A 27062-nucleotide genomic window follows, 5' to 3' on the forward strand; every position below is an offset into this window, starting at 1 on the left:
GTCTGAGAGTGTGATAGGATCCTGCTAGCTGGGATCCTGCTTACTAGGCCCCTGCACCAGTGTTCTTTCCCAAAACCTGTACAATTGTTCCCAGAATTGGCACACCCTGGAACACACTTAAGTCCCTTGTGAAAGGTACACATGGTACCAAGGGCCATGTAGCCAGGGGAGGTCCCCAAGTGTACCTATAAGGGTGACTTACAGTGACCTGGTGCAGTGACCTGTAGTGATAAGGATGCATGCACCCTTTCGTGCAGGCTGCAATGGCAGGCCTGCAGATACACTTTGCAGAGGCTCCCTATGGGTGACATAACACATGCTGCAGCCCATGGGGAACCCCTTGTGACCCAATGCCCCTGGTAAGGGTAGGGACTTACAAGGGGACACCTGTATGACAAATGTGGGGGGGGGAGGGGTCCAAGCAACTAAGCTTCTATGGAGACTGGGGGCACTCGGAATCAGGCCTACATTTAAGTACCCACGTCATCGGAGGGCAGACCTGGAGCATGGGGGGGCCACAGGTAAGCACCAAACACACATCCTTAGCGGCACAGGGGCAGCTGGGAGCAGGATGCAAACACAGCACAGGCTTCTCAGAGGTCGCTGGACCCGCAGAATGCATCGCTTTCTTTTGCAGGGTTTTTTTAAGCTGGAGGAAGGCCGTTAGGGCTGGGGCCAAGTCAGTTATTGTCTTCCATCTTCTCTGCTGGGGTTTCAGCTTAGCAGTCTTTCTTCTTTCATCTTGTGAGGGCACCAGGACTCTGAGGGTGACCGCAACCTTCCTTTGTCCACTCCCTTTTGGGAGGGGGGGGGCACAAACCTAACACTATTCGTCCCTGTCCTCCAAACTAAGAAGGAGGATTTTGCAAGCAGGGGGTCACCTCAGCGCTGGACACCTTAGGGTGGTTCCAGCTGAGGTGGTCACTCCTCCCTGCATTCCCCAATTTTTCCACTGGACCTGCAGCCAAAAGTGGGGCTTTCTCCAGGGGGCGGGCATCTCCACTAGCTTGAGTGGCCTGGGGCACTGTAACAAGAGGCCTGAGCCTTTGAGGCTCACCGCCAGGTGTTGTAGTCTTGCAGAGGGGAGGTGTGAAGCACCTACACCCAGTGCAGGCTTTATTTCTGGCCGCCAAGAGCACAAAGGCTCTCACCCCATGAGGTCAGAAACTCGTCTTAGTAGCAGGTTGGCACAGACCAGTCACCTCTGCACTAAAGGATTGGGTAAAATACAGGGGGCATCTCCAAGATGCCCTCTGGTTGCATTGTTCAATAAATCCAACACTGGCATCAGTGTGGGTTTATTGTGCTGAGAAGTTTGATACCAAACTTCCCAGTATTCAGTGAAGTCATTATGGAGCTGTGGAGTTCGTAATGACAAACTCCCAGACTATGTACTCAATATGGCCACACTGCACTTACAATGTCTAAGAATGGACTTAGACACTGTAGGGGCATATTGCTCATGCAGCTATGCCCTCACCTGTGGTATGCTGTACCCTGCCTTAGGGCTGTAAGGCCTGATAGAGGGGTCTTACCTACAGGCCCTCCTAGCCCAGAGGGAAGGGTTTAAGTCTCTGTGTGTGAGGGAACCCCCACAAGAGCAGAGTTGTCCCCATCAACTCCTGCTCCATTTTCATGGACTTAGTGAGTGTGGAGACGCCATTTTACACATGTACTGGACATAGGTCACAACCTATGTCCAGCTACATAATGGTAACTACGAACCTAGGCATGTTTGGTATCAAATATGTTGGAATCATACCCCAACACTGTTGCCAGTATTGGAAGTATGATTCCATTCACTCTAGGGGCTCCTTAGAGGACTTCCAGCAATGTTCCTCCCAGATTTCTGGGGTTTACCAGGCAGCCCAAGCTGCTGCCACACCTCAGACAGGTTTCTGCCCTCCTGCTGCTTGATCAGCTCAAGATCAGGATGGCAGAACAAAGGATTACCTTGGGGAGAGGGGGTTATCACACTCTCCCTTTGGAAATAGGTGTTATGTGGCTTGGGAGGGGTAGCCTCCCCAAGCCACTGGTATGCTTTGAAGGGTGCATTTGGTGCCCTCCTTGCATAAACCAGTCTGCACTGGATCAGGGCCCTCCAGTCCCTACTCTGACGCGAAACTGGATAATGGAAAGGGGAGTGACCACTCCCCTGTCCATCACCACCCCACGGGTGGTGCCCAGGGCTCCTCCAAAGGGTCCCTTGATTCAGCCATCTTGAATGAAAGGTGGGCAGAGGCCTCAGGGAGCATCTGAGTGGCCAGGTCAGGCAGGTGACGTCAGAGCCCCCTCTTGCTAAGTGGTCACTTGGCTAAGTGACCAATCCCCCCTTCTAGGGCTATTTAGGTTCTCCTTCTTGGATGGGTCCTCAGATTCAACAAACAGGACGCCTGCAGGATTCTTCTGCATCATTTACTTTGACTTCTGGCCAATGGAACTGCAACTGGACCCTCCAGGAACCAACAATCTGCATCCATGACAAAGATGCTGCTTGCAACACTGTTTCCACTGCTCCTTCCAGCTTCTGCAACATCTCCCTGGCTGTGCATCCTCTGAGGGCAGCAAGGCTTCCGCCTGCACAAGAAGCAAGAAGGAATCTCCCTTGGAGTGTAGGAGTCCCTCCTCTGCATCCACAGGCACCAACAGCAACGACTATCGGCTGCATGGATCTCCACTCATCCTGAGCTGTGTGGATCCTGCATCAAGGGTGGTGGTCTGGAGGGTTCACCTTGGTCCTCTCTGCCAGCTGTTCAACTTTGGTGAGGGTAAGCCCTTGCATTCCCCATGCAGTATCCCTGTGCACCGTGCCTTGCAACTACCAAGGCTTGTTGCCATCTCCTCCAAGGGGTCTTCAGGCTCTGTGTAGCCCCAGCCACCAACACTCTTCCCTGCGTGCTTCTCCTGCAGTGTGGGACCCTTCTTCAGTTTTGCTACATGGGCTCCTCTGCGACTCCTGGGTCCTCTTCCAATTGTTTTTCTGTGGGGGCTGCCTCTTGTTCTGTGGATTCTCTGCATTGCGGAGGGTCCTTTGGAACTTCCCCTGTGGGTAGAGTCCTCTTGGACCTTGTTGGACCCCGGCAGCTACACTTTTTGTCTACTGTGACTCTTGCCTTTGCCAAGGCTTGTTGGTGGCTTATCCATGCCACAGACAGACTGTAATCTTCCATCCGCCATGGGAAGTCGACTGCATCCTACAGGAACTGTTCACTGACTCCAGGGCTACATTACTGACCATATTTGTCCTACCGTCAACCAACTCCTGCAACCACAGATAGGTGGGTAGTGGCTCCTGCCACCAGCGGACACTCGTGCGACTTCTGGACTTGGTCCCCGTCTTTTTCAGGACTTCCTTTTCAGGAATCCACTGCTGGTTTCTTGCAGTCTTGTCTGGGTGATGCATTATTCTACTTTTCAATCCTTCTGGTGGTTTGGGAAAAATCCAGTAACTTACTCCTTTCTTCCTACTCCTTCCACTGTGGTACCTACCTCTGGGCTTTCCCAGTTCCTCCAGCTCCCCTCTATACATTACACTTACCTAGGTGGGTGTCCTGCATTCACATTCCATTTTTTAGTATATGGTTTGGGCTTTCCCTGGGGTCACTATTGTCTACTGCTATTTATGCCTCTTTCTGATTACTAGTGTACATAACTAGTGTGTTACTAACCTCCTACTGGAGGGTTGTCTATCTAGTACTTTTTGATTATTGTGTCACTAAAATGAAGTAGCTTTCTTTTTGTAACACTGAGCTTTTTCTTTCATGTGTCTAAGTGCTGTATGACTACAGTGGTACTGCATGAGCTTTGCATGTCTCCTAAATAAGCTTTGGCTGCTCATCCACAGCTACCTCTAGATAACCTGGCTTCTAGACAGTACCTACACTACACTAATATGGGACACCTGGACCTGGTATAAGGTGTAAGTACCTTAGGTACCCACCACACAAGAGGCCAGCTTCCTACTTGGTGGTGCAGCGGTGGGATAAGCATTTGCAATTGCCTTACCACTCTATCACTTGGTGCTTTCCACATGAAAAAACACTTACTGACTAGGGGTACACACTGTACATAATGTCAGGGAATTAGTCCCCCACGTTAGGCATAGCCCTTGCTCCAACCATCTGTAGGGAGACTAAGAGTTAGGGTAGTTAGGACCACCTACACCACTCTAACAACAAACCATGTCTTTAGTGGGGAACACATCCCAGGCCATGGACTCACCATATGTGGGTCTCTACTTCCAGGAGCTCAGGGAATTAGGCTCTAAAAGGAAACTAAAGACAGGTAGGAACCCTAAAAAAGAGTCTACACCTAGGCCTGCATCTCCAGACTGACCAGGACAATGCTGGCAGTCAGGAGGAGGAGGAGGATGCAGAGTCTCACCCCCACAGTGTTAGAAAGACCGGATCTAGACACTGAGGAGGGTTAACATGGTCTCTTAGATGATCAGAGAGCCCTTAGTAAACTCCCCAGCCCTGCGTGGAGCACTACTGGTAGTGGGAGGGGAAGCAATACAAGTAGGCCCCCATTGTGCCCACAGGGTTGGTTGAGAGGGTTACTAAGAATAGGGACAGGTCCTCCTCTGCTCACTCTCATGCCTCTTCAGTATCTGAGGGGACACACTGTTCAACTTAAGGTAAGGGTTCCCTATTCAGGGAGCTCAGGCAACTGAGACTGGAGGAGTCCAAGCTCAGGCTGCAGCGGCTAGTCCTGGATAGGGATGCCTTGGCAGTGAAGAGAGAGATGCAGGGTTTGAGGTTAGCACCTCATCATGGCAGCAGTTTTAGTTTCAGGGAGCCTAGGGTCAGGAAGGACTCTTGACTCCAGAAACCTGAACTGGGTGGTTCCCCCCTACAAGGTGGGGGGATAACATCTACAAGTGGTTCACTGCTTTGGAAAGGGACTGTAAGGTACAGAGGGTCCCCCCAAAGGCAGTGGGCTGCTATTTTGTGGCTCTCCTTGTCTGACAAGGGTAGGGACAGACTCCTAACTGCCAGAAAAGAGGATGCAGACAACTACTCAGTTCTCAAAACAGCAATTCTAGATGGGTTTGGTCTAACCACTGACCAATACAGGATAAAGTTCAGGGAGACCAGGAGTCCTCACAAGATTGGATAGATTTTGTGGACTGATCTGTGAAAGCTCTGGAAGGCTGGTTGCATGGAAGCAAAGTCAGTGATTATCAGGGCTTGTACAACCTCATTTTGAGAGAGCATATTTTGAATAACTGTATATCTGATCAGCTGCATCAGTACCTGGTGAACTGGCCTGACCTCTCCCCAAGAATTGGGAAGAAAGGCAGACAAATGGGTACCCACCAGGGCGAGCAGAAAAACTCACACAGGGGGTGACCACAAAAAGAAAGATAAGCACCAGGAGAAGGGTGGGGACAAAGAAAAATTCAAAGAGTCTTAATCAGGCCCACAAAATTCCTCTGGGGGTGGAGGAAAATCCTCTTCCTCCGGCTTTAAGAAGCCTTGGTGCTGTGTCTGTAAGAACAAAGGCCAGGAGACAGCTCCTGCCCTAAGAAAGGCACCACACCAACCAACACTACCAACCCCACTTCTACTTCTAGTGCCCCAGCAATAGCAGTAGTGGTGGGACTACTAACAGTAGTCAGTCTAAGGGTGTAGCTGGGCTCACTTTAGGGACTACAGTGGGGACTGGGTCGGTTAGAGAGTAGAGAGACCACTGAGGCAGTGTTAGTCTCTGATGGGGCATTGACTTTGCCACCCTAGCTGCCTCTCCCCTTAACATGGGTAAGTACAGGCAGCATCCTCTGATAAATGGTGTTGAGGCTGAGGCCTAGAGGGACACAGGTACCAGCGTCACTATGGTGACTGAAAAACTGATGTCTCCTGAGCAACACCTACTTGGTCACCAGTACCAAGTGCTGATGCTCATAACAACACTGTGCGCCACAGCTTAGCAGTTGTTGATTTCAGCTGGGGGTGGGGGGTGTTACTGGTCTTAAGAAGGTTGTGGTGTCAACAGACCTAACTATAGAGTGTCTACTAGGAAACGAGTTGGAGACTTCAGCTCGGTGTGTAGTGGAGTTAGAGACCCATGCAGAAATGCTGGGCCTCCAAGGGCATATTCTTGCCTTGACTAGAGCACAAGCCAAGAAGCAAAAATATCAGGGAAACTTGGATTCTGGAATAACGGTCCAAGAACTTCGCAAACCTAAGAGTAGGAAGGGCAAAAGGTGCCCCTACTCCAACCTCCAGTGAGGATTCAAGCCCAGAGGGGAAGAATCCACTTCCTTGACAGTCCCAACATCAGAGGAGCTACAAGCTGACAAGGCTGAGCTCTTGGGTGCAGGAGGGCCTGCCAGGGAGGAGTTCAGTAGGGCACAAAAGACTTGTCCCACACTGGAGGACTTGAGGTAGCAAGCTGCCACTCAAGAGGCAGGGGATGTCAGTGGCACCCACAAGGTATACTGGGAAGACAACCTCTTGAAGTCAGAGCCAAGGGAACCCAACCCTAGTGCCACCAGGAGATTGGTGGTCCCTCTGCAGTACAGAGAATTCCTGTTTACCCTAGCACATGACATTCCCCTGGCAGGTTACCTGGCTCAAAGAAAAATTGGGACAGACTTGTCACTCACTTTCACTGGCCCCATATGTCAGAAGACACAGAGTTTTATTGCTCCTGTGTCACCTGTCAAGCCAGTGGCAAGAGAGATGGCACCCCAAATGCCTCCTCGATATCACTTCCAGTGGTTGGGGGTACCCTTTGAGAGGGTTGGGGTGGATATTGTTGGCACCCTAGTCCCTCCCACAGCCCCTGAGAACAGATTAATTCGGGGTGGTGGACCATGTCACCAGGCACCCAGAAGCTATTCCTCTTAGGAACACTACAGCTCCTGCAGTGGCCAAAACCCTTTTTGAAATCTTCTTAAGAGTGGATTTCTTAAAGAGGTGGTGGCAGACGGAGATGCAAACTTCATGTCTGCATGCCTGACAGCAATGTGGAAGGAGTGTGTTGTTACTTATAGGTTCACCACCCCTTTCCACCCCCAAACCAATGGTTTGGTAGAGAAGTTTAATAAAACTCTCAAAAGCATGATCATGGGACTCTCTGAAAAAACTCAGGAGGAGATGGGATGTCCTACTGCCATTTCTCCTCGTCGTCTATAGGAAGGTCCCTGAGAAGGGTGTGGGCTACAGCCCATTTAAACTTCTGTTTGGGCGCCCTTTTAGGGGTCCTATTCCTCTTGTAAGAGAAGGCTGAGAGCAATCTCTCAAGCAAGACATAGTGGACTATATACTTGTCCTCAGATCAAGAATGACTGAGTATATGAAGAAGGCCACTAAAAACCTTCAGGCCAGCCAAGAGCTGCAAAAGAAATGGCATGACTAGAAGTCTGTACTGACTGTATACCAGCCAGGATAGAAAGTGTAGGGCACTCCGGTACAAGTGGAGTGGTCCCCACACACTAGTGAGAAGAAGGGTGAGGCCACCTACTTGGTGAACCTAGGCACTCCCAGAAGCCCCCTCAGGGTGATTCATGTGAACCATCTAAAGCCCTACTATGACAAGGCTGATGTGACCCTGCTCATGGCCACTGTTGAGGGACAGGAAGAAGAGAGTGACCCTTTCCCTGACCTCTTCTCCCACACAGCAGCTGATAGCTCAGTTGATGGGGTAGTCCTTGCTGACTGCCTCTCTGAGTGACAAAAGAAGACTGCAGGAATCTCCTGGGACAGGTCTCAGAACGTTTCTCATTGACACCTGGTCAAACCACTTGGTGTGAACACACCATTGACACAGGGGACAGTTTGCCAATAAAAAGTAAAATTTAAGGGCAACATGACCATGTCAGAGACTGCATCAAATCAGATGCTCAGAAGATGCTAGATCTGGGAGTCACTGAGCACTCAGACCGCCCCTGGGCTATTCCAGTGGTTTTAGTCCAAAACCCTCACTCCCAAAAAGGAAAGAGAGAAATTAGGTTTTTGTTGAATATAGAGGGCTCAACATTGTAACAAAAACAGTTGCTCATCCTATCCCTAGGGCAGATGGGCTAACAGATACACTGGCATCTGCCAAGAATCTGAGCACATTTTATTTAACGGCTGGCTATTGGCAGATTAAATTATCAAATAATGCTAAACCCAAAACAGTATTTTCAACCATTAGAGGGCGGTATCACTTCACTGTGATGCCATTTGGTCTGGAAAATGCACCTGCCACATTTCAGAGGCTGGTGAATACAGTCCTCCAAGGATTGGAAGCCTATAGTGCAGCTTATCTTGATGATATAGATGTCTTTAGCTCTACCCAAGAGGAGCACCTGGTCTACCAGTAGAATGTTTTGAAGGCTCTGCAGAAAGCAGGCCTCCCTATCAAGGCCTCTAAGCGCTACATAGGGCAGGGGAAGGTTGTATATCTGGGCCACATGGTAGGCGGAGGTAAGATTCAACCACTGCAGGGGAAGATTCAAACCATTCTAGAATGGACTTCCCCTACTATCCATACCCAAGAGAGAGCCTTTTTAGGCTTCAATGGGTATTACAGGATGTTCATTAAGAACTATGGATCCACTGTAGCTTCTCTTAATGACCTCACCGCAAAAAGAATGCCCAAGACAGTTTTATAGACAAGTAGCTGTCAAAAAGCTTTTGAAGTGCCCTCCTTGCATAAACTGGTTTGCACCAGTCCAGGGATTCCCGTTCACCTGCTCTGACGCGAAACTGGGCAATAGAAAGGGGAGTGACCACTCCCCTGTCCATCACCAACCCAGGGGTGGGGTCCTGAGCTCCTCCAGGTGGCCACTTGATACTGCCATCTTGAATCCAAGGTGGGCAGAGGCCCCCGGGAGCATCTGAGTGTCCAGGTCAGGCAGGTGACGTCACAGCCCCCTCCTGATAGGTGGTCACCCTGCTAGATGACTAATCCCCTTTCCTGTGCTATTTAGGGTCTCCCTCTTGGGTGGGTCCTCAGATTTGACATGCAAAATTCCAGCACAATTCCTCTGCATCATTAATTTCACCTTCTGGCCACTAGGACTGCAACTGGATCCTCCAGGAACCGACAATCTGCAACTCCAGCAACGACACCGCTTTGCAACTTTGTTTCTGTCTCTTTCCAGTAACTGCAACATTTTCCTGACTGTGTATCCTCTAAGAGCGACGAGTCTTCAGCCTGCACAAAAAGCAAGAAGCAAACTCCCTTGGTGTGAAGGAGTCACACAACTGCATCCGCAGGCACCTACTGCAACAACGTCCGTCTGCATGGATCGTCTCTCCTGCAAAACTGCAAGGATACTGCAACACAGGTGGTGGTCTGAAGTGGTCCTCGTCATCCTCTCTACCAGCTGTCCAACTTGGGAGACGGTAAGTCCTTGCCTCTCCTTGCAGGACAGTACCCCTGTGCACCACGACTATTGCAGCTAACAAGGCTTGTTGCGCTCTTCTTCCAAGGTATTTTCAGGCATTGTGTAGCCCCGGCCTCCAGCATTCTTCTCTGGAAATCTCAGTCTCCTGCCTGCTGCTCAAACAACGTGGGACTCCTCTCCAGGTGGGCTGAGTGGGCCTCACTTCAACTCTTGCGCCTGCTGCCTGTAAGTTACCTGTGGGGGGCTGCATCCTCTGACTCTCCTCACTGCTGAGGCTCACCTGGGACTCCCCTCTGTGGTACAAGTCCCCCTGGACCTTCCTGGTCCCCGGCAGCTCTGCAAATCTTCTTCTGCAACTCTTGCCTTTGCCAAGGCTTGTTGGTGGTTTTTCCACACCACTGACTGACTGCAACTCTTCTTACGAAGTGGGTCATCAACTGCATCACTCCTGGAACTCTTCTCCTGCTCTTGTGCTGCATAGCTGACTCCTTGTCTTCACCGTCGATCTGGTCCTGCATCTCAAGAAGGGTGGGTAGTGGCTCCTGCCCCAAACCGGGCACTCCAAATCGAACTGGACTTAGTCCCCTCCATGTGCAGGTCCTCTTCTGTAAGGATCCACCTTTGGTTTCTTCCAGTCTTGCACAGTCCTTTCCCAAAGTTTATCTGTGGGTTTGGGGAAAAAACAGGTACATACCTCTTCTCTCCTGGTTGCTTGGGGGCACCCTTGTCCTTATCTTTTGGGGTTCCTTGTTCCTCCAGCTCCCTTGGGTGGGGGACTGATTCTTGCATTTCACTTACTTAGTATATAGTTTGGTCTCCCCCTAGGGTCTCCATTTTATTCTGCTATTTCACTGTCTTCTATGCCAGTTCCCGACTTCTAATGTGTATATAATAGTGTGTTTACTCACCTTCTAGTGGAGTATTGCCTATACAGTATTTTAGAATTTGTGTTACCATAATAAAGTATATATATTTTTTTTAACACTGTGTGGTTCTTTCATGTGTGTTAAGTGCTGGGTGGTATTGCATAAGCTTTGCATGTCTCCTAGAGAAGTCTTGGCTGCTCATCCACAGCTACCTCCAGAGAGCCCTGGCTTCCTACTCACTGCCTGCATCTCATTAATAGGGTATACCTGGAACTGGTATAAGGTGATAACACCATAGGTGCTCACCACACACCAGGCAAGCTTCCTACAGCCCTCATATGCCATCTGGCATTTTTTTAATAAGAGGATGCTGGAGGCCATGAAGCTCTACAGCCTCAGAGTCTGTTGCACTGAAATTCAGGATAGAGGCCGAAACATCGGCATCATAACCTTAATATCCTAAACTTGCTTCTCGGGAGGATAGGCCTGAAACTGCACTGTGTCCAGAACAACTCTGATGAAAAGGAGCGTCTGAGAGGGAGTATAGCGTGACTTTGGCATATTTATAGTGAACCCCAGTGAATGCAGAAGGTTCACCGTTCACCGCCGTCTGAAGGTGGGTCACAACAGCCTGGGACGCAGAAGCCTTCAACAGGCAGTTGTCGAGGTGGGGTAAGACTAAAACCCCTAGCCTGCGCAGATGAGGTGCAACCACTGCCATCACCTGGGTGAACACCCAACTGGTAAGGCCGAAGGGTTGCACAGTAAATTTTAAGTACTCGTGGCCTACCTTGAACTACAAGTTGCGCCTGTGGGCAGGCAGGATGGGGATGAGGAAATACACATCCTGTAAGTCCAACGCTACCATCCAGTCTCCCTGGTCTAGGGCAGACAAGACCTGAGCCAGAGTGAGCATTCAGAACTTTGCCTTTTTGAGGAAGAGATTGACGCCCCGCAAATCTAGAATAGGGCGAAGGCCCTTGCTCTTTTTGGGTATCAGAAAATATCAGGAACAACAATAATTGTCTACTTCTGACTTCAGGACCCTTTCTATGGCTCCCTTGGCCAAGAGAGCCGTAACTTCCTCACGGAGGAAAACCAAGTGATCCTCCATCAGCTGTTCTTTTGAGGGAGGCATAGGGGGAGGAAAAGACTGGAAGGGTAAGGAATAGCCCTTCTGTTTGATCTACAAGACCAATATGTCCGATGTTATGGACCGCCAGTGAGGGAGCTGCCCTCTGTACCACCACTGCATACGATGCACCCTCCTCTATAGCCACAGTAGGAGGTGAGAACATGCTAGAATCTGGAGAGGCATCCAATCCACTGGCCTTTACTAGCTCCTCATACCAGTCAATAGGCTCTAACTGGGACTCAAGAGGGTCCTGATACCACTCCCATTCCCCACCAGTGACTGGCTGTTCGTAAAAATGCTCAGGCACTGATCTGGAACTTGTGGACGCCGTTGGTGCCGGAGTTGGTGTCATGTGCCGCCGTTCCGGATAATTGTTTATTAGAATGCGGCTTGCGCCACTGGTGGGCGCTAGGAGTGTCGACGTCAGGAGCGACACCAGAGGAGGTCGACTGTGCGCACCTGGTGTGGTTCCGGATCTGATACTGGATCCAAGAGAGGCCATCAGCCCCGAAGCCGTAAGCGTGAAACCTGATGGGGGTCCTCTGCTGATCTTGTGGGGCCCGAAGGCACTCCAGCAGGGCCAGCCCACTCAAATACCTGATGCATGGCCTCGTAAAACTCTTTGAGCTGAATGGGGGAAGGGGGTCGCCCCGGCTCCCGGAAAGGGGGGAGGCTCAGTCAGCCCTGGTGACGGTTCCGCAGAACCGTGCTTAGAAGGTCGACGTTCCCGACTCATCTCGTCAGCCGACAGGCGAGGTGAAGTCGAAGTCCGCTTAGACATCTTCTCTGTGCCTCTTCCCCGAGTGCCCGGAGGACCACAAATGGATGTAAAGGACTTACGGCTCCTGGAGCAGTCATACAACCTCTTCCTCGACTGGGACCGTGACCTCTGAGGAGTCGCGCCAGCCGACGTCAAATACTGGGATGCCATGTGCTTCAGGGACTACTCCCTCGAAGCTCTAAGAGCCATGGCCGAGCAGTCCGAACACAACTTTAAGTCCTGGTCTAGGCACCAGAGAGATACCTGGTGGGGGGTCCATCACTGACATGGCACGTTGGCAGGCGCCACACAGCTTGAACCCCACTTTCTTAGAAGCCATCCTGAACAGACCCAAAAAAGTCTTGACAAAATGGTCAAAAAAGTCCTGTCAAAGACAGAGGGTAGCTCGATCCAAATGTGCGATTTAACCGGCACGAAAGGAAAATAACTGACTACGTGCACCTGGATGGAGCCTTTATATGCGACTGTGACATCACAGACGGCTCCAACGACGCCACGTGGATCCAAACTACGCCACCCGACGTCACGCAAAAGGATATTGCTCTGCAAAAGTTCCAGATGCCAAGCTGACGCCAGTAAATTCTAAAGATAAGGAATCTGCAGCAAGAAGTCTCTATCAGATGCATTTGTCAAAGCAAACTTCTCCCTGCACATTCAACTTTCCTGAAGAATGATATCTTCTATTGCCTCAACTCCACAGACTTCGTCAGAGGGAGTGAACATACGTAACCCAGCACTGGAACATCTTACTCCAGTCATTACAATAGATCCCTCCCTTGCACAGACAAAGTTAAAAACTTGGAGGATTGCTAACCTATTATTTTATATCTGGCACTGCTATTTAAAATAGTGTGGAAGAGGCTTACTACTTCCTGTCACACTCATATGATGTCTGGTGTACTGAAGGTACATGGGGGGATTGGGGGGGGGGGAGAGAGAGAGAGAGAGAGAAGAGAGGAGAGAGAATTTTATAACAATATTTAACCAGCACCTGTTGATTTTCTTTACTGCTTTCATCAGGCGAAGGCAAAGAGTTGCTTGAATTGGTGGCCCTTTCACCACCACTTTTCATTGTATGTGGCTGTTGCACAGGTGGAACAGAAATCATATGATGTCTATCTTCAGCAGGAGTGGTGAGTAATCCTTCAGTGACAAGGCCTCTAACGTTGGCTGATGTCTGTCCTTCTTGAAGGTTTATTGGTTGTGATTGTTGAAGCAGCTGCTGCACTTGCGGAAGGCTTGCAAATGAAGACCCCACAATTTGCATTAAACTCATGAAATTGATTTGCTGGAGCTGAAATTAGGATTTTAAAAAATTAAACATTCATTAAGGTATCTTAACACAAGATAGGTACATATGGATATAGCTGACATTTAATGAGTCAAAGACTTCTATGAAGCACTTACACCATTGAATAGTGTTTTATTAACTTTCTTAGAAAATGTGAAATTCATAATCTACATTTATGTTTGGTTCATTATTTAAAAAAATAATGCTTCTATACTTACAAGATTATTTTGTAGTTCCATATTGTAATGATGTCACTATTGCTTAATACATTACTTATCTTTGGTATCATTCTCTCATACTCGGGATCTGAAGATTTTTTTCAATAATTCCCTTGTGCACTGGTAGGTGATGATGGTGTGACTACCCACTGGCCTGAAAGTGACATCAGGTCCACATAACTGCCATCCCCCGGTGCCTTCAATGTCAATTTCTTTCTTATATCTGTCTGAACCGTCAGACACAGAGTTTGTGTGAATCCCTTATCTTTGGTAACGCCCTTTCTCGTAGGGACGCAATTGAGCCGCAGTGTTGTGAGTTTACTATTACACAGGCACATCATTTTAGCTTAGGCCTGCAGCTTGTGCCCCTTCACTCCGGGACATGCATTTCTATTCTTATTATTATTTTAAGAAAAGCTTTATTTTAATGAGATGTTTTTATTATTTTATCAGCTTGTCCTTTCACACAGAATTGTGTTCTTTTCTCTTCACAACATTTTCATTCTGTGCTTCATTCAAGGCTGAACATGATAAGTTACAAGTTATTGTCGGCACAAGACACTCATCATACCTCCATTTCTCATACACAGAAATATATGTGTTGTTACACCAGGGCAGTTTCCTCATAACACTAGATGTTTTATTATAAAACACCTCACTGCCCTCTACACGATAGATGGGAATTCCACCCAGTTGCCATCGCATACTGCATTTCGCTTTGCATTTTCTGCTGAGACCTGACGCCTTCTCTCCCTCCATGTGGGAGGATTCTCAGTAGACCAACATACCTCTTCTTTAACTACAATCACAGGTATGGGGGATGGGTTTCTCCCAGGGGGACTGATGGGCAGATTTGGGTTTACACTGCCATGCTCTTGTAAAGTATCTTAGTTGTGCATGTAGGGATTCTACAACCATTGTTGTGACAGTATGGTGGGATTTTTCCTATGTTTCACTTTATCTGTCACTGCCTTGCTTTTATTATCTTTATCATCCTGACAATAGCAATACATGCTTTTGTTTTTACATAGAATTCAGTTGATTCAATAACACATATTTAACCTAGTCCTGCTTCTGTTTTGCCTTTGTATGTGTGAGACATATGTGACTGAGAGAAGGAGGTAAGATCTGTTCCTCCACAATTTCCCTGAAAAATCCAGATGTCATGTGAAGGGCTGCTGCAAATCACCTTTTATTCTTGGGTACAGGTGAGGTACTGCTAGCTGGCTGGAAGGGTTAGTCGGATTGTCCAGATTGACGGATTGTCATTTTAGCACTGCTGCCTGATTCTAAAGGAAACTGCTTGGTTCCTATTGTCAAGTTACACCATGTGGCCGATCCTACACAGCAGACCTATATGACTCCTGGGTGGTTCTTGAACCCCTCTCACCACCAAACAGGATGTACCGCTACATGTTTTAGCCAACAATGCTGACTCTTCCCTGAACTTGGGGGATTGGGGTAGAAAATGATCTTTCATTAGTACCAGTAACTTTTGCTGCAACAAGCAACTTACTCACTTCTGAACAGTGTAATTCAAATCCAACACAAACTGATGGAGTAGTTTTCTAGAAACCACCAAGGGACACATCTGTCAGTTCTACTTTTCCGATATTGCCTTCAGTATTTGCACGAACTGCGCCTGGATATTTTGCCGACATCAATGATTCTTTCATGACTCTGCTACATCTTCTGCAGTACCTGTATCAAGCAAACATAAGCTGTTCACTTACCTTCAAACTAACTACCTGATTCGTCCATGGAACTATCTATGGGTCCTATTAAGTGTGCCTGCCTTTTTTCTCTGGATTGGTTTTGTCATCATTTTCTTTTTGCTGAAACATGGTCACTATCTTCCTGAACGTTCTGCTTTTGAATTGGTGGATGAGGTCCTAAAACCACATATGTCTTCAAATAGGGTCTGAAAAGACTTGTCCCTAGTAAACATTTAAACTATACTGGTTTCTGGTGGGATTGTTTGGGATGAAGTATCCTTTGATGTCTGTGGGCCGATGGAGATCTTTCAAATACTTTAGGAAAATGCCTTTTTTAACATGGTGACCCGCACTTTTTGCCTGGTTTCTGGTGCAATTTTGACTGAAAGTACACTGGGTCCCTGCTAAACAGGCTCCCCAGTGCCAGACCACTTTCCCAAAAACTGCACAGTTGTTTTTCCCAATTGGCAAACCTATAACTACCACTATAAGTCCCTAGTAAATGGCACAACTGGTACGTATGTCATGGGGTACTAAAGGAAGGCCCCTGAAGGCTGCAGTACGAACTGTGCCTCCCTCAGGGACCCCCTCACTAAGTGCACACAGTGCCACTTTCGTAGGCTGCATGTCTTGGTGCAGAACTAAAATGAAATCACAACATGGCACACAACCTATGTGCCCCTTTTACAGTGCATGCAATATATGTAAGTCACCCCTCTAGCAGCCCTTCCAGCCCTAAGCGCAGGGTGCATTATATTATATGTGAGGGCATACCTGCATAAGCAGATATGCCCCTGCTATGTCTTTGGCAATTCTCAGACATAGTAAGTGGACAGTGAAACCATTTAAGTACATGTGCTGGACACTAGTCATTTCAAGTTCAACCATCTCGTATTAATACACCCTAATTGAATCCAGAGATGGATTTCTTAACACATGCACTCGGAGTGCACCTTAGAGGTGCCTCCTGAAAACCTACCAACTCCTAGTGAGGGCACCGACTGGTCAAAACCAGTACAGCCACCTTAGAGTCCTGGACCCCTGAGGTGAGGGCCAATGCTCCTGAGGGCTCAGAACAAAGACCTGCTCTGGGCAGAGATGTGACCTCCTCTCCCAAGCAGGATGGACATTCCAGGGTTGGGAGCTTCAAAGGCATTGCCGCATTTGAAATAAGACCCAGGCCTCTTCAAATGGCTGAGAAGGCCAACCCCAAGCTCCCGACCCCAACTTTGGCGGCACTACTGGTGGGAAAATTCGTTAAATTAGAAGCAGTGCCCACTTCATGCCAGTCTCACCCCTAAGTCGGACGAGCTGAAGTGGACACCACTTTTTAAATTTCTCCATCTTGTGTGGAAGGAATTAAGTTAATAGGGTTAGGCTATGCTCATTTCTCAAAGGAAGTGGTCATAAGAAGTGTGTAGTCACCCTAAAGGTGAGGAGCCCATTGACTATGACCTGCCCATATTATGCCAATAGTATTTAGGTTGCACCCCTGAACTCTAGAACTCACATTCCTGCGAAAGTCGCACCAGCAGAGTAGACACCAGCAGAGTAGACACCAACTGACTTGGTCCCAAGCCCTACCAGCCTGTCTGCAGCCCTCGAAGAACCTGCACCCAAAAGACAACTTGTCCCATAGCCCAGCAACCTCCAAAGCCTTGGGGGGACTGCCTGCCTTCGATAAAGACCAAGAACTCCTGTGGACAGCAGACCTGTCCAAAAGAAACCAACTCCAGAGAAGAAGATTGCCTGAGGGACCGCAAAACCGCCTCTGGATCCACCTCTGCACCAGACAACCATGGCCTGAGTCCAAGTGACCCACCGGTCTTGTGAAGGTTCCCCAGCACTCCTACTATGGGTTGAACCCTACCGGACTCCACAGCGACGCCTGCAGCCTCAATCCAAGAACTCACCCTGACCACGACCAGCCCGGTAAGCTGTTTCCGGTCCCAAAAGACACCTCTGCACCTAGAGCCCATACACCTTGGTGAGCTGGTCTGTCTGTGTCCCTACAACTCCTGGCATCTCTACTTCCCTAGGCAGCTGTGGGTCATTCTCGCCTGGCCTCCTGGCCAGAGACTACTTCTGATACTGATCTCTTTCACTGGGCCCCCGACGCTGTGTTGGCACTCTGCATCCTGCAGAGTGCCAACACTGTGCCACTGAAGGTGTACGTTTGGTGCTGTCTTGTGGACCCCCTTGTACTTACTTTAACTCCAGGTGCTCAACCCCTGACCCTGCTTTACTCACCTGTGAGCAGCACTTAATCGGTTTACTCTCTGTATCCACTGGTCAACATTGGGACAGATGCTGGCTGTGTTGACACTCTGCACCTGGCCGCCCCTGTGCAGCGGAGGGTGTGAGTTTGGTGCTGCCTTGTGCCACCACCACTCCCACCTCACCACCGGTGCTTACCTTCACCCCAGGAAACAAACCTCTGACACCACTTTTACTTACCTGTGAGCAGCGCATCTTCATTCACCCCAGTCTCCATTGGTTAACATAGGGCACCCAACTCCGAATTTGACCTCTGCCCCTGTACCTCTGGGGGTGCACTCTTGGAACCTATTTGAACTTTGCCCGATGCTGACCTAAAACCTCAAAGACTGGATTTGTAAGGTGTGTACTAACCTGCAAAAATGCATTCTTGCTTTCCTCCCATAGGTTAACATTGAAGACTCCGAATACTGCACCGTATCTATTTATGAAACTGAAAAGTATTTTTAAGTTAAAAACTGCTTACCCTATAATAAAGGTTTTTGGTTCAAAGCATTAAAAAAAGCAAATGTTATTTTTTTAACTTGATCTCGGATTTATTCTTAGAGTGTGTGTCTCATTTATTGCCTCTGCGAGTACCACAAATGCTTAACACAACTCTTGATAAGCTAGACTGCTCGCCCACACTACAACAAAAAGAGCACTAGATCTTTCTATTTCTGCCTCTGCAAACATTTGGCGATCCACTAGACTCTCTGCACAGTATACTTCATTTTAGTGCACTATATAGAGAGCCAGTTTTCTCCATTGGTGGAACAGCGGTGGGGTCTGCAACTTTGCATTCGCTGATACCACTTGGTCAATAAGTGACTACATGAGTAAATCCCCAAAATGCCTTTAGATAATTTGCAATTTTGAATTGGGTATCTTTTCAAATTCTTAAAAGTACTGTTAGGGCCCTGGTTAGCTCCCTGTAGCTTAACGGTAAAAACTTTAGTAAAATAATGAGTACCACAGAGGGCAGGGTGGTGCAGCTCAACGTCACCCCTAACCTTCAGCTTTCCCACAAGCAGTTAAGGGCCCTCTTAAAAATGTGCAGAAAAAAACAAGTTCAAACCCTACCAGCGCTAGGCTTCAATAGCTACTGGCAGAGTATGATCAAGCACATCCTTAGGAGGCTACTGATCCTGTAACTCAGGATCAAGACAACCCAAGTGAGAAGGAAGACAGGGACCCTCCTCAACTTGAAATAAAGGAACCTGCACCATAAGTCTCTTGGGCACCTCCCTCTAGCTAGGATGTCTCAGGTTCATCAAGGTTCAGGGATAGAATCTCTGAGGAAGATGCCCTCTTAGAGATGTTAGCTAAGAGACTGGACCTGGAACACAGGATCTAAGCTAAAGAGAGGGAAAGGGCAGAAATTGGGTTAGCACTTATGAATGGCGGCAGCAACATCATAACTAGGGGCAGAGTAGAGTATTGTGACCCTAAAATCTTTAAAGGGATTGCCTCCAATTATGAGGAAGGTGATGACATCACCAGTGGTTCACAGCCTAGGAGAGGGCCTTTGTGTCCAGAAAACGTAAGAAAGAGTACTAGGGAGCTCTCCTTTGAAAACTGCTCTCAGGAAAGTGCAGGGACAGTCTTCTCACACAAAATGAGGCAGATGCAACCTCCACGGATCTCATGAAGGCAACCCTGATTAAGGTATTTGGGTTTACTCTTGAGTACAGAATCAAATTCAGGGAGACTCGAAAAACCCAAAGTCAGCCCTGAGTTAATTTTTGTTGACTTCTCAGTGAAAACTCTAGGTGGGTAGGTGAGTGGTTAAAAGATAACAATGTACATGATTATGAAGGGCTTTACAATCTAATTAAATGATGAAGGAGCATCTGTTGAGTAACTGTGTTTAAGAAAAGTTGCACCTCTACCTGGTAGACCCCAGGTCCATTTTCTCAAGAGTTTGGGAAGAAGGCAGACCACTGAGTCAAAACAAGACTTCCACTAGTGGGGAATGGGCACAAGAAAGAGGCCAAAAAAACCACAAGGGAAACCAAAACAAGGACAAAAACAAAGGCCCTCTTTATGACATTGGCAGTAAGTGATAAAGTGGGGGTAATACTGCCAACAGGCTGGTAGTAATTACCGCCAAATTATGACCATGGCGGAGATAACTCCCATAGACAGCCAATGTAACACACCAACCGCCAGGGCGTTAACAACACTCACCATGGCGGTAGCCGTCAGCAGCCAGGTGGAAGACAAAGTACAGCCCACCATATCATGACACAGAAAACCGCCCTGATTTCCGGGGTGGTACCAACGCCATCAAAAGCCTGGCGGAAACACATCAAAGAAGACCAAAGACTAAAAATCAGAGACACAGAGAAGGACAAAGCCGCCATGGAACCAGAACTGCAAGTCTTCCCCATGTTCATCTACGCCATGCTCCACCTGGAACACCAATGCAGACGAAGATGATGACTGTGAGTACAGCCGCCTAGCACACAAGGGAAGGAAAGAGGAAAAGGAGAGCGACACACATGCACTACACATGCCACACACACAACCAGCTGCAGCCGAAAAACAATGGCAACTGACACACGTCATAATAATGCAAGGACAACAAGAATGCAGTAATGAGAATATATTGTCAACAGCTACCAAATGAATCAATTGTAAGAAAAACAGATATGTACAAATGTACACAAAGGTCCAATGCCCAGTCCAAAGTACTAAGGGCCCACATGGCCACAGGGCACAGTCCAAGGCACAACTCGAATCCTGAAATAATCCAGATAGAACTCTGAAGGGGCATCAGCTTACAAGTGGGAAGGCACCTCAGGGGCATAGGGGGCACCTCAGCTAAATACCAGAGCATGCCCACTGGTTCTGGAGGGGGCTCAATGCTCATTTCTCTCTGCTGGGGAGTGCAAGGTCACAGTCTCTCAGGTGGGGAACATGCCCACTGGTTCTGGAGGGAGCTCCATGCCCATTTCTCCCTGCTGGGAAGTGCAAGGTCACAGTCTCTCAGGTGGCTGACTTGCCCACTGCTTCTGGTGGGGGTTACATGCCCATTTCTCTCTGCTGGGGAGTGCAAGGTCACAGTCTCTCAGGTGGGAAACATGCCCACTGCTTCTGGAGGGGCTCTATGCCCATTTCTCTCTGCTGGGGAGTGCAAGGTCACAGTATATCAGGTGGCTTACCTGCCCAAAGCTTCTGGAGGGGGCTCCTTGCCCATTTCTCTCTGCTGGGGAGTGTAAGGTCAGTCTCTCAGGTGGGGGACATGCCCACTGATTCTGGAGGGGACTCCATGCCCATTTCTCTCTGCTGGGGAGTGCAAGGTCAGCCTCTCAGGTGGGGAACATGCCCACTGATTCTGGAGGGGAGTTCCATTCCCATTTTTCTCTGCTGGGGAGTGCAAGGTCACGGTCTCTCAGGTGGGGAACATGCTCACTGCTTCTGGAGGGGGCCCCTTATACAGCAGTCCCTGGAGGGTGGCCTACATGCCCTCCGCTTGTGGTGATGGCTGCACTGTCTAATCTGGAGGTGAGGGCTTCACTGTGTCAGCAGGTGAAGGTGTCTCCTGGGCAGACTCTGCAGGAGGAGTGGGCTGCACTTCCTCAGCTGGCGGTGAGGGCTCCTTGACCACTGGTGGTGGTGGTGTCACCTTGACAACCTCTGCTGGAGGTGATGGCTGCACTGTGTCAGCAGGTGAAGGTGCCTCCAGGGCAGCCTCTGCAGGAGGAGTGGGCTGCACTTCCTCAGCTGGCGGTGAGGGCTCTGTGGCCACTGGTGGTGGTGGTGTCACCCTGACAGACTCTGCTGGAGTCAAGGACTTCTTCCCCTTCATGGCAGGAGGTGTGGAGTCCTTACCGTTCCTGGCATGGGTTGAGGGCTTCTTCCCCTTCACAGCAGAATGTGCAGGCTCCTTAGCCTTCCAGGAAGGAGTCGAGGGCTTCTTCCCCTTCATTGCAGGAGGTGCGGGCTTCTTCCCCTTCATTGCAGGAGGTGCGGGCTCCTTTCCCTTCATGGCAAGAGTTGAGGGCTTCTTCCCCTTCATGGCAGGAGGTGTGGGATCCTTAACCTTCCTGGCTGGTGGAGTGGGATCCTTCACTGTCTTGCCACCAAGACTAGGAGCTGCCTCCACTGTCCGCGTGGACTGTTTGGCTGAAGTGCTGGGCTGGGTCGTTGGGACTCTGCTCTTACGGGCAAGACGGGGGAAAGGGGCGGGGTAGGAATAGGTCAAGTTGGACAAGGAGAAGCTTCTTAGGGACGGTGGGGCGGGAGGAGGGATGGGAGTGGAAGGAGTGGTTGTTGGAGGTGTATGTCTGCTTGACTTGGGTGCAGGTGCATGGGCAGTGTGCTGATGTGAGGTGGATGGCCGTTGGGTGTCTGAGGGCTTGCGTTTGTGTCCTTTAAGTAGTGGGGGACAGACAGGGTGGGAGAGGACACAGGGGACGCGTGGATGGATGTAGTGGAGGTGTCTGCTAGTGAGGCGTGTGTGCTGCTTGGTGTGGTGATCCTGGTGGTGGATGTTGATGCAGTGCATGCAGGTGTGAGTGTGGATGTGACTGTGAGGGAGGTGGAGGAGCAGGAGGAGGGGGAGACAGTGGAAGCAGTGGATGTGGTTGTGTCTGCAAATGTCTGGTGTTTGAGTGAGTGCTTGTGGAATGACGTGTGGTGCCTGTGTTTGACTGTGCCACTCATGTGTGTTGTCTTGTGTGCATGCTCGTCTGTATGTGTGCATGGGATGGGTTGAGGAGAATGGGAAGTAGTAGTTGGAGGGGGGACGGTAGGAACATGGACAATGGCTGCCATCCGAGAGGAGGCCAGAGCCTGAATCAATCTCGGTAGGGCCGCAAATCCACCGTGGATGTCCTCCAGGAATGCATTGCATTGCTTCATCTGGGATGCCAGCCCCTGGATGGCATTCACAATGGTTGACTGCCCTACAGAGATGGATCTCAGGAGGTCAATCAGGGCAGTAGGGCTCACTGGGGCAGGGCCTGAGATGCCTGGGGCGAAGGAGATGTCCACTCTCCTGGGTGAGCAGGCACGGGCAACTCACTGAGGGGCTACTGGGAGGGCGGCGCTGGTACAGGGGTGGCGGCGGTACCTGCAGCCTGGGTGGTCACAGAGGTGCTTGCCACCACCAGGGAGCTTCCATCGGAGTCTGTGTGGTCACCTCCTGTCTCCGCTGTGGTGCTCCCCTCGTCCTCCGGCCCTTAGGTTCCCTCTGCGTCAGTGGACTCTTGCCTCCAGGATCCTGTGGGATGCAGCTCCCTCAGTTGACGGTGCCCCTGCTCCTCCGCCAGATGATGCTAATGCACACATGGACTGGATGACAGAAGAAATAAGGGGTGGTGAGAGAGATAGGACACACTGGGTCAATTACTGCACCAACACCACAGTTGGCATACACAGCACCGTCACACACAGGGATCAGGATTGATCACCATGCATTGAACTGCCAGTGATTTGGCACCAGTGATTTGGCAAGATGGCACGGCAAGATGAGGGCCACACATCGCCAACTGCACCCCTCCTGTTACCCACAAACCCCTGACTGACATAGAATGCTAACAAGCTAGGTTACCTGCATTTGCCATACACTCATTACCCTTGAGCTAGATCACGCTGCAATGTCTGACCTTGCATTAAGGGGCACCCACTAACTCACACCCACCACCCGGATCCCATGCCACATACCAATTATATTTGTAACGCCCACTGTACTCACCCCCTTGTGGCTGCTGTGATGCCCTCAAGCGCCTATCCAGCTCTGGGTAGGCCACCGCCAGTATGCAGGCCATCATGGGGTCAGGTTCCGACAGGCACCCCTTTCTCTTTGGGAGGCCATCCCCAGCTGGGCCTCTGTTGTCTTCCGTGCCCAGCATCTCAGGTCCGCCCACCGTTTCAGACAGTGGGTGCTCCGCCTGCCATAGACCCCCAGTGTCCGCACGTCATTGGCGATGGCACGCCATAATCCCTTCTTTTCATGGGCACTGACCAGAAGAGGTAATACAGACAGGAGGACACCATTACACATACGGCCCAACAATCCAGTTTCCATCACCATTGGCACACACATCCCCCGGCGCACACCATGTACACCACCACAAGACATCCCCCACCCGATGACACGATGCTTGCACACACATCTCCATATATCCTTCACACACGCATTGTGTCCAAGGTGTACTCACCTGTTGATCTGGAGGCCCATACAGCAGTCTAGACTGGGGTAGGACCCCATCACCATTCCTCCAACTCCTCCGCAGTGAAGGCATGGGCCCTTTCTCCAGTCACATGAGCCATGGTAGGTTCCAGACATAGGTCACAGAAGCACACGCAGTGTAGGTGTTCTCCTGTTGAAGGTCAGGAAACAAGTGAGGAATGTGATGGAAAACGGCAGTTACGTCCGCGGCGGTGTACACTCACCACCAGCACTGATCCCCATTGGCTACTGTACTCCACAGAGCCCTATATTATCCAATGAGGAATTGCACAGCGGTGCAAGATCGCCTTCCGCCACGAAGCCCAGCGTCAGCGGAGTTACCTCACTTCCACCTGTCCCTACATGCAGGACAGGCGGTCGCCATTTCATGGTGGTGGACAATGATCATATCAACCTTAACTGCGTCACAGCCTACATTAGCACATACCTCGCGATTCCCACTATCCTATCACATAAATGCACTATGTACACTGAGATGGTGGTTCCATTATTCAAATTGTGACAGCCTACTTACTCGTGTCCCTTAGATACCTACTGCTGTGGATGAATAGGAGGTGGAGACAACCCCCGTTTACAGACCCCTTGTGGGCTTGGTTACAATGGAGGACAGGCACATTTTACTCACCTATAGATTGCACAGGGCCACAATCACAGAGCTGTGTGCCCAATTGGAGCCTGACCTGATATCAGCTATCCGTCATCCGACTGAGATACCCCCTCTTGCGCAAGTGCTAATAGTGCTCCAGTTCCAGGCAACTGGTTCTTTCCAAGTGACAGTGGGCTTGGCAGCAGGAATGTCATAGCCAATATTTTCAATCGTGCTGGCAACAGTTTTGTCTGCCCTGGTGAAACACATGTGCAGCTACATAGCTTTCCCACCGGTGGAAGATTTGGCCACTGTGAAGGCCGGATTCTATGCAATGGGACATATCCCCAATAGTGTTTGTCTCCCACCCCGCCAGAATGAACAGGTGTCCAGGAATCGCAAGAGTTTCCACTCAATGAATGTGCAAATGGCGTGCCTGGCGGACCAGTACATCTCCCACGTCACTGCCAAGTATCCTGGTTCGGTGCATGACACCTTTGTCCCGAGGAATAGCAGCATCCCAAATCTGGTGCCCCAACTATACAAGCACAGGGTGTGGCTAATAGGTGAGCCAGGGTCCCCACCCACTGTATGCTAGTGTATGCCTTCAGGTGTCATCACCATAGCATTGTGCGAGGCCTACTGTGGCTCCTGACCCCTGTGAGGACTGCCAGGACAGGGGCTGAGAATCATTACAATGAGGCACATGGGCGAACCAGAAGAATCATTGAGAGAACCTTCGGCCTCCTGAAGGCCAGGTTCAGATGCCTCCATCTGTGCTACTCACCCGGGAAGGTCTGTCAGATAGTAGTGGCACGCTGCATGTTGCACAACCTGGCCCTCAGACGGCATGCACCTTTTCTGCAGGAGGAGGCGACTGGAGATGCCGCTATGGCAGCAGTGGACCCGGAGGACAGTGGGGATGAGGAGGCCGAGGATGAGGACAACAGAACAGCAGTTATACGTCAATACTTCCAATGGCACATAGGTCAGACAGTGCAACTGACCATGCCTCTGACTATTGATATTTTCTGTGTGGCTGTACCATGATAGCATTAACTTCCTTTGCATCTCAACTTACTGTCACCTATGGCTTGTCATTTTACAGATGTTGGTGATATAACAACTGTGTACTGATGTGAGGACTATAGACAGCTACAGGTCATTATTTCTATGCTCTCACAGTGTTCAGATCATTTGCACTAGATGTGACTGTTTCCATAAATGCACATTTTCAACACATAAAATACGAGTAGTCAAGTTGTGTTCAAGGGTATTTATTGTAGTGCTAAGAAATTGAGGGAAAAGTGCAATGGAATGAGGTGATGGTGGAGGAAAGTCCAGGGTATTGTTCCAGTCTTTTTGTAATACAGGTCCAGTGTCCAAGGGGCCATAGGAAGGTGAGCAAAGGCAGTTCAAAGTGGACAAGGTGACAGTGTGGGACACAAGGGGGACAATCAGTAGAGTCTCATTTCCTGGCGGTGGTCTTGGCAAGTGTCTCTGGCTTCTGTCTGGGTCGCAGGGAACATTTGCAGGGTGGTTCACCTTCTGCAAGGGATGGAGTGCTGGTGGCCTGTGGCAGGGCCTCCTGCCCACTAGCTACAGTGGAAGTGGAGGTCTGGTCAATGGACTGGCAGGTGGTAGGGGCCCCTTCTGTGCTGTTGCTTCCCTCATGATGTTGGCCATGTCTGCCAGCACCCCTGCTATGGAGATTAAGGTGGTGTTGATGGCCTGCCAGTCCTCCCTGATCCCCTGACACTGTTCCTCCTGCAGCCGCCAGTTCTGCATGTTGTCAAGGATCTGGCCCATCGTGTCCTGGGAATGTTAGTCGGCTCCCAGGATCTCGGTGAGTGCCTCCTGGAGAGTCGGTTCCCTGGGCCTGTCATCCCCCTGGCGCACAGCGGTCCTCCCAGTGTCCCTGCTTCCCTGTGCCTCTGCCCCTGAATGGTTTGCCCACTGACCACAGGTCCCTGATTGTCTTGGGGGCAAGGTGTGGACTGGGGTCCCTGTACAGATGGGCACACTGCTGATTGACGTGTCCTGGGGACAGAGGTGTGGGTACGCTGGGTGGGTAATGTGGTGTTGGATACTGAGGGGGGAGGCTTTGTGGTGGACTGTGAGTGGGCTGGTGTGACCAACTGTCCAGTGGTCTCTGATGGGCCAGGCTGTTGATTCAGATCCTGAAGTCCAGAGTTACTGTCATCACTGGGGCATCTTCTGTTGGGGGACTGGATAGTCAGGGCACCTCCTCTTCACTGGGATTGGCTGGGGCACCTGTGGGGATGTAAGTGATGTATTATGCTTCATGTCTGTGACATAATGTACATCCCTGGCTTCCCCTCTATCGTTGCTGTTACCTACCACCTTTGTTTGTGTATGGTGATGTATTGTGGGATGGTTAGTTTCCCTATGCTGTGCATGCTTTAGTGATGGGTGTCCATGCAGGGCTGGGAGGGCTGACCATGCATTGGTATGGCATCCAGGATTTGGCATTGGGGTTAGTCAGATGTGTAGGTGCAGTGTGGGGGATGGAGTGGAGTGATGGGAGTGAGGGTGAGGGGTGTGATGGCATGCAGGTATGGGGGGTGATAAGTAGTAAATATTGACTCACAAGTGTCTAGTCCTTTGGCTACTACAGCGAGTCCCCCAGGATCATTAATGCCAAGACTTGC

The 27062-nt window shown here is 49.9% G+C and overlaps 1 protein-coding gene across 6 annotated transcripts in view; it reads right to left on the minus strand.

The window, feature by feature from the left end:
- The window catches only part of CPLANE1 (ciliogenesis and planar polarity effector complex subunit 1), a 1992329-nt gene that overhangs the window by 767188 nt on the left and 1198079 nt on the right, over positions 1-27062 (minus strand). For all 6 annotated transcript variants that reach the window (XM_069221234.1, XM_069221235.1, XM_069221236.1 and 3 more), the window contains one exon: positions 13114-13416. In XM_069221234.1, coding sequence (XP_069077335.1) covers positions 13114-13416 — 303 coding nt within the window. The remainder of the gene's footprint in view (positions 1-13113; positions 13417-27062) is intronic.

The sequence above is a fragment of the Pleurodeles waltl genome, chromosome 1_1 (genome assembly GCF_031143425.1).
Source record: "Pleurodeles waltl isolate 20211129_DDA chromosome 1_1, aPleWal1.hap1.20221129, whole genome shotgun sequence".
NCBI lineage: Eukaryota > Metazoa > Chordata > Amphibia > Caudata > Salamandridae > Pleurodeles > Pleurodeles waltl.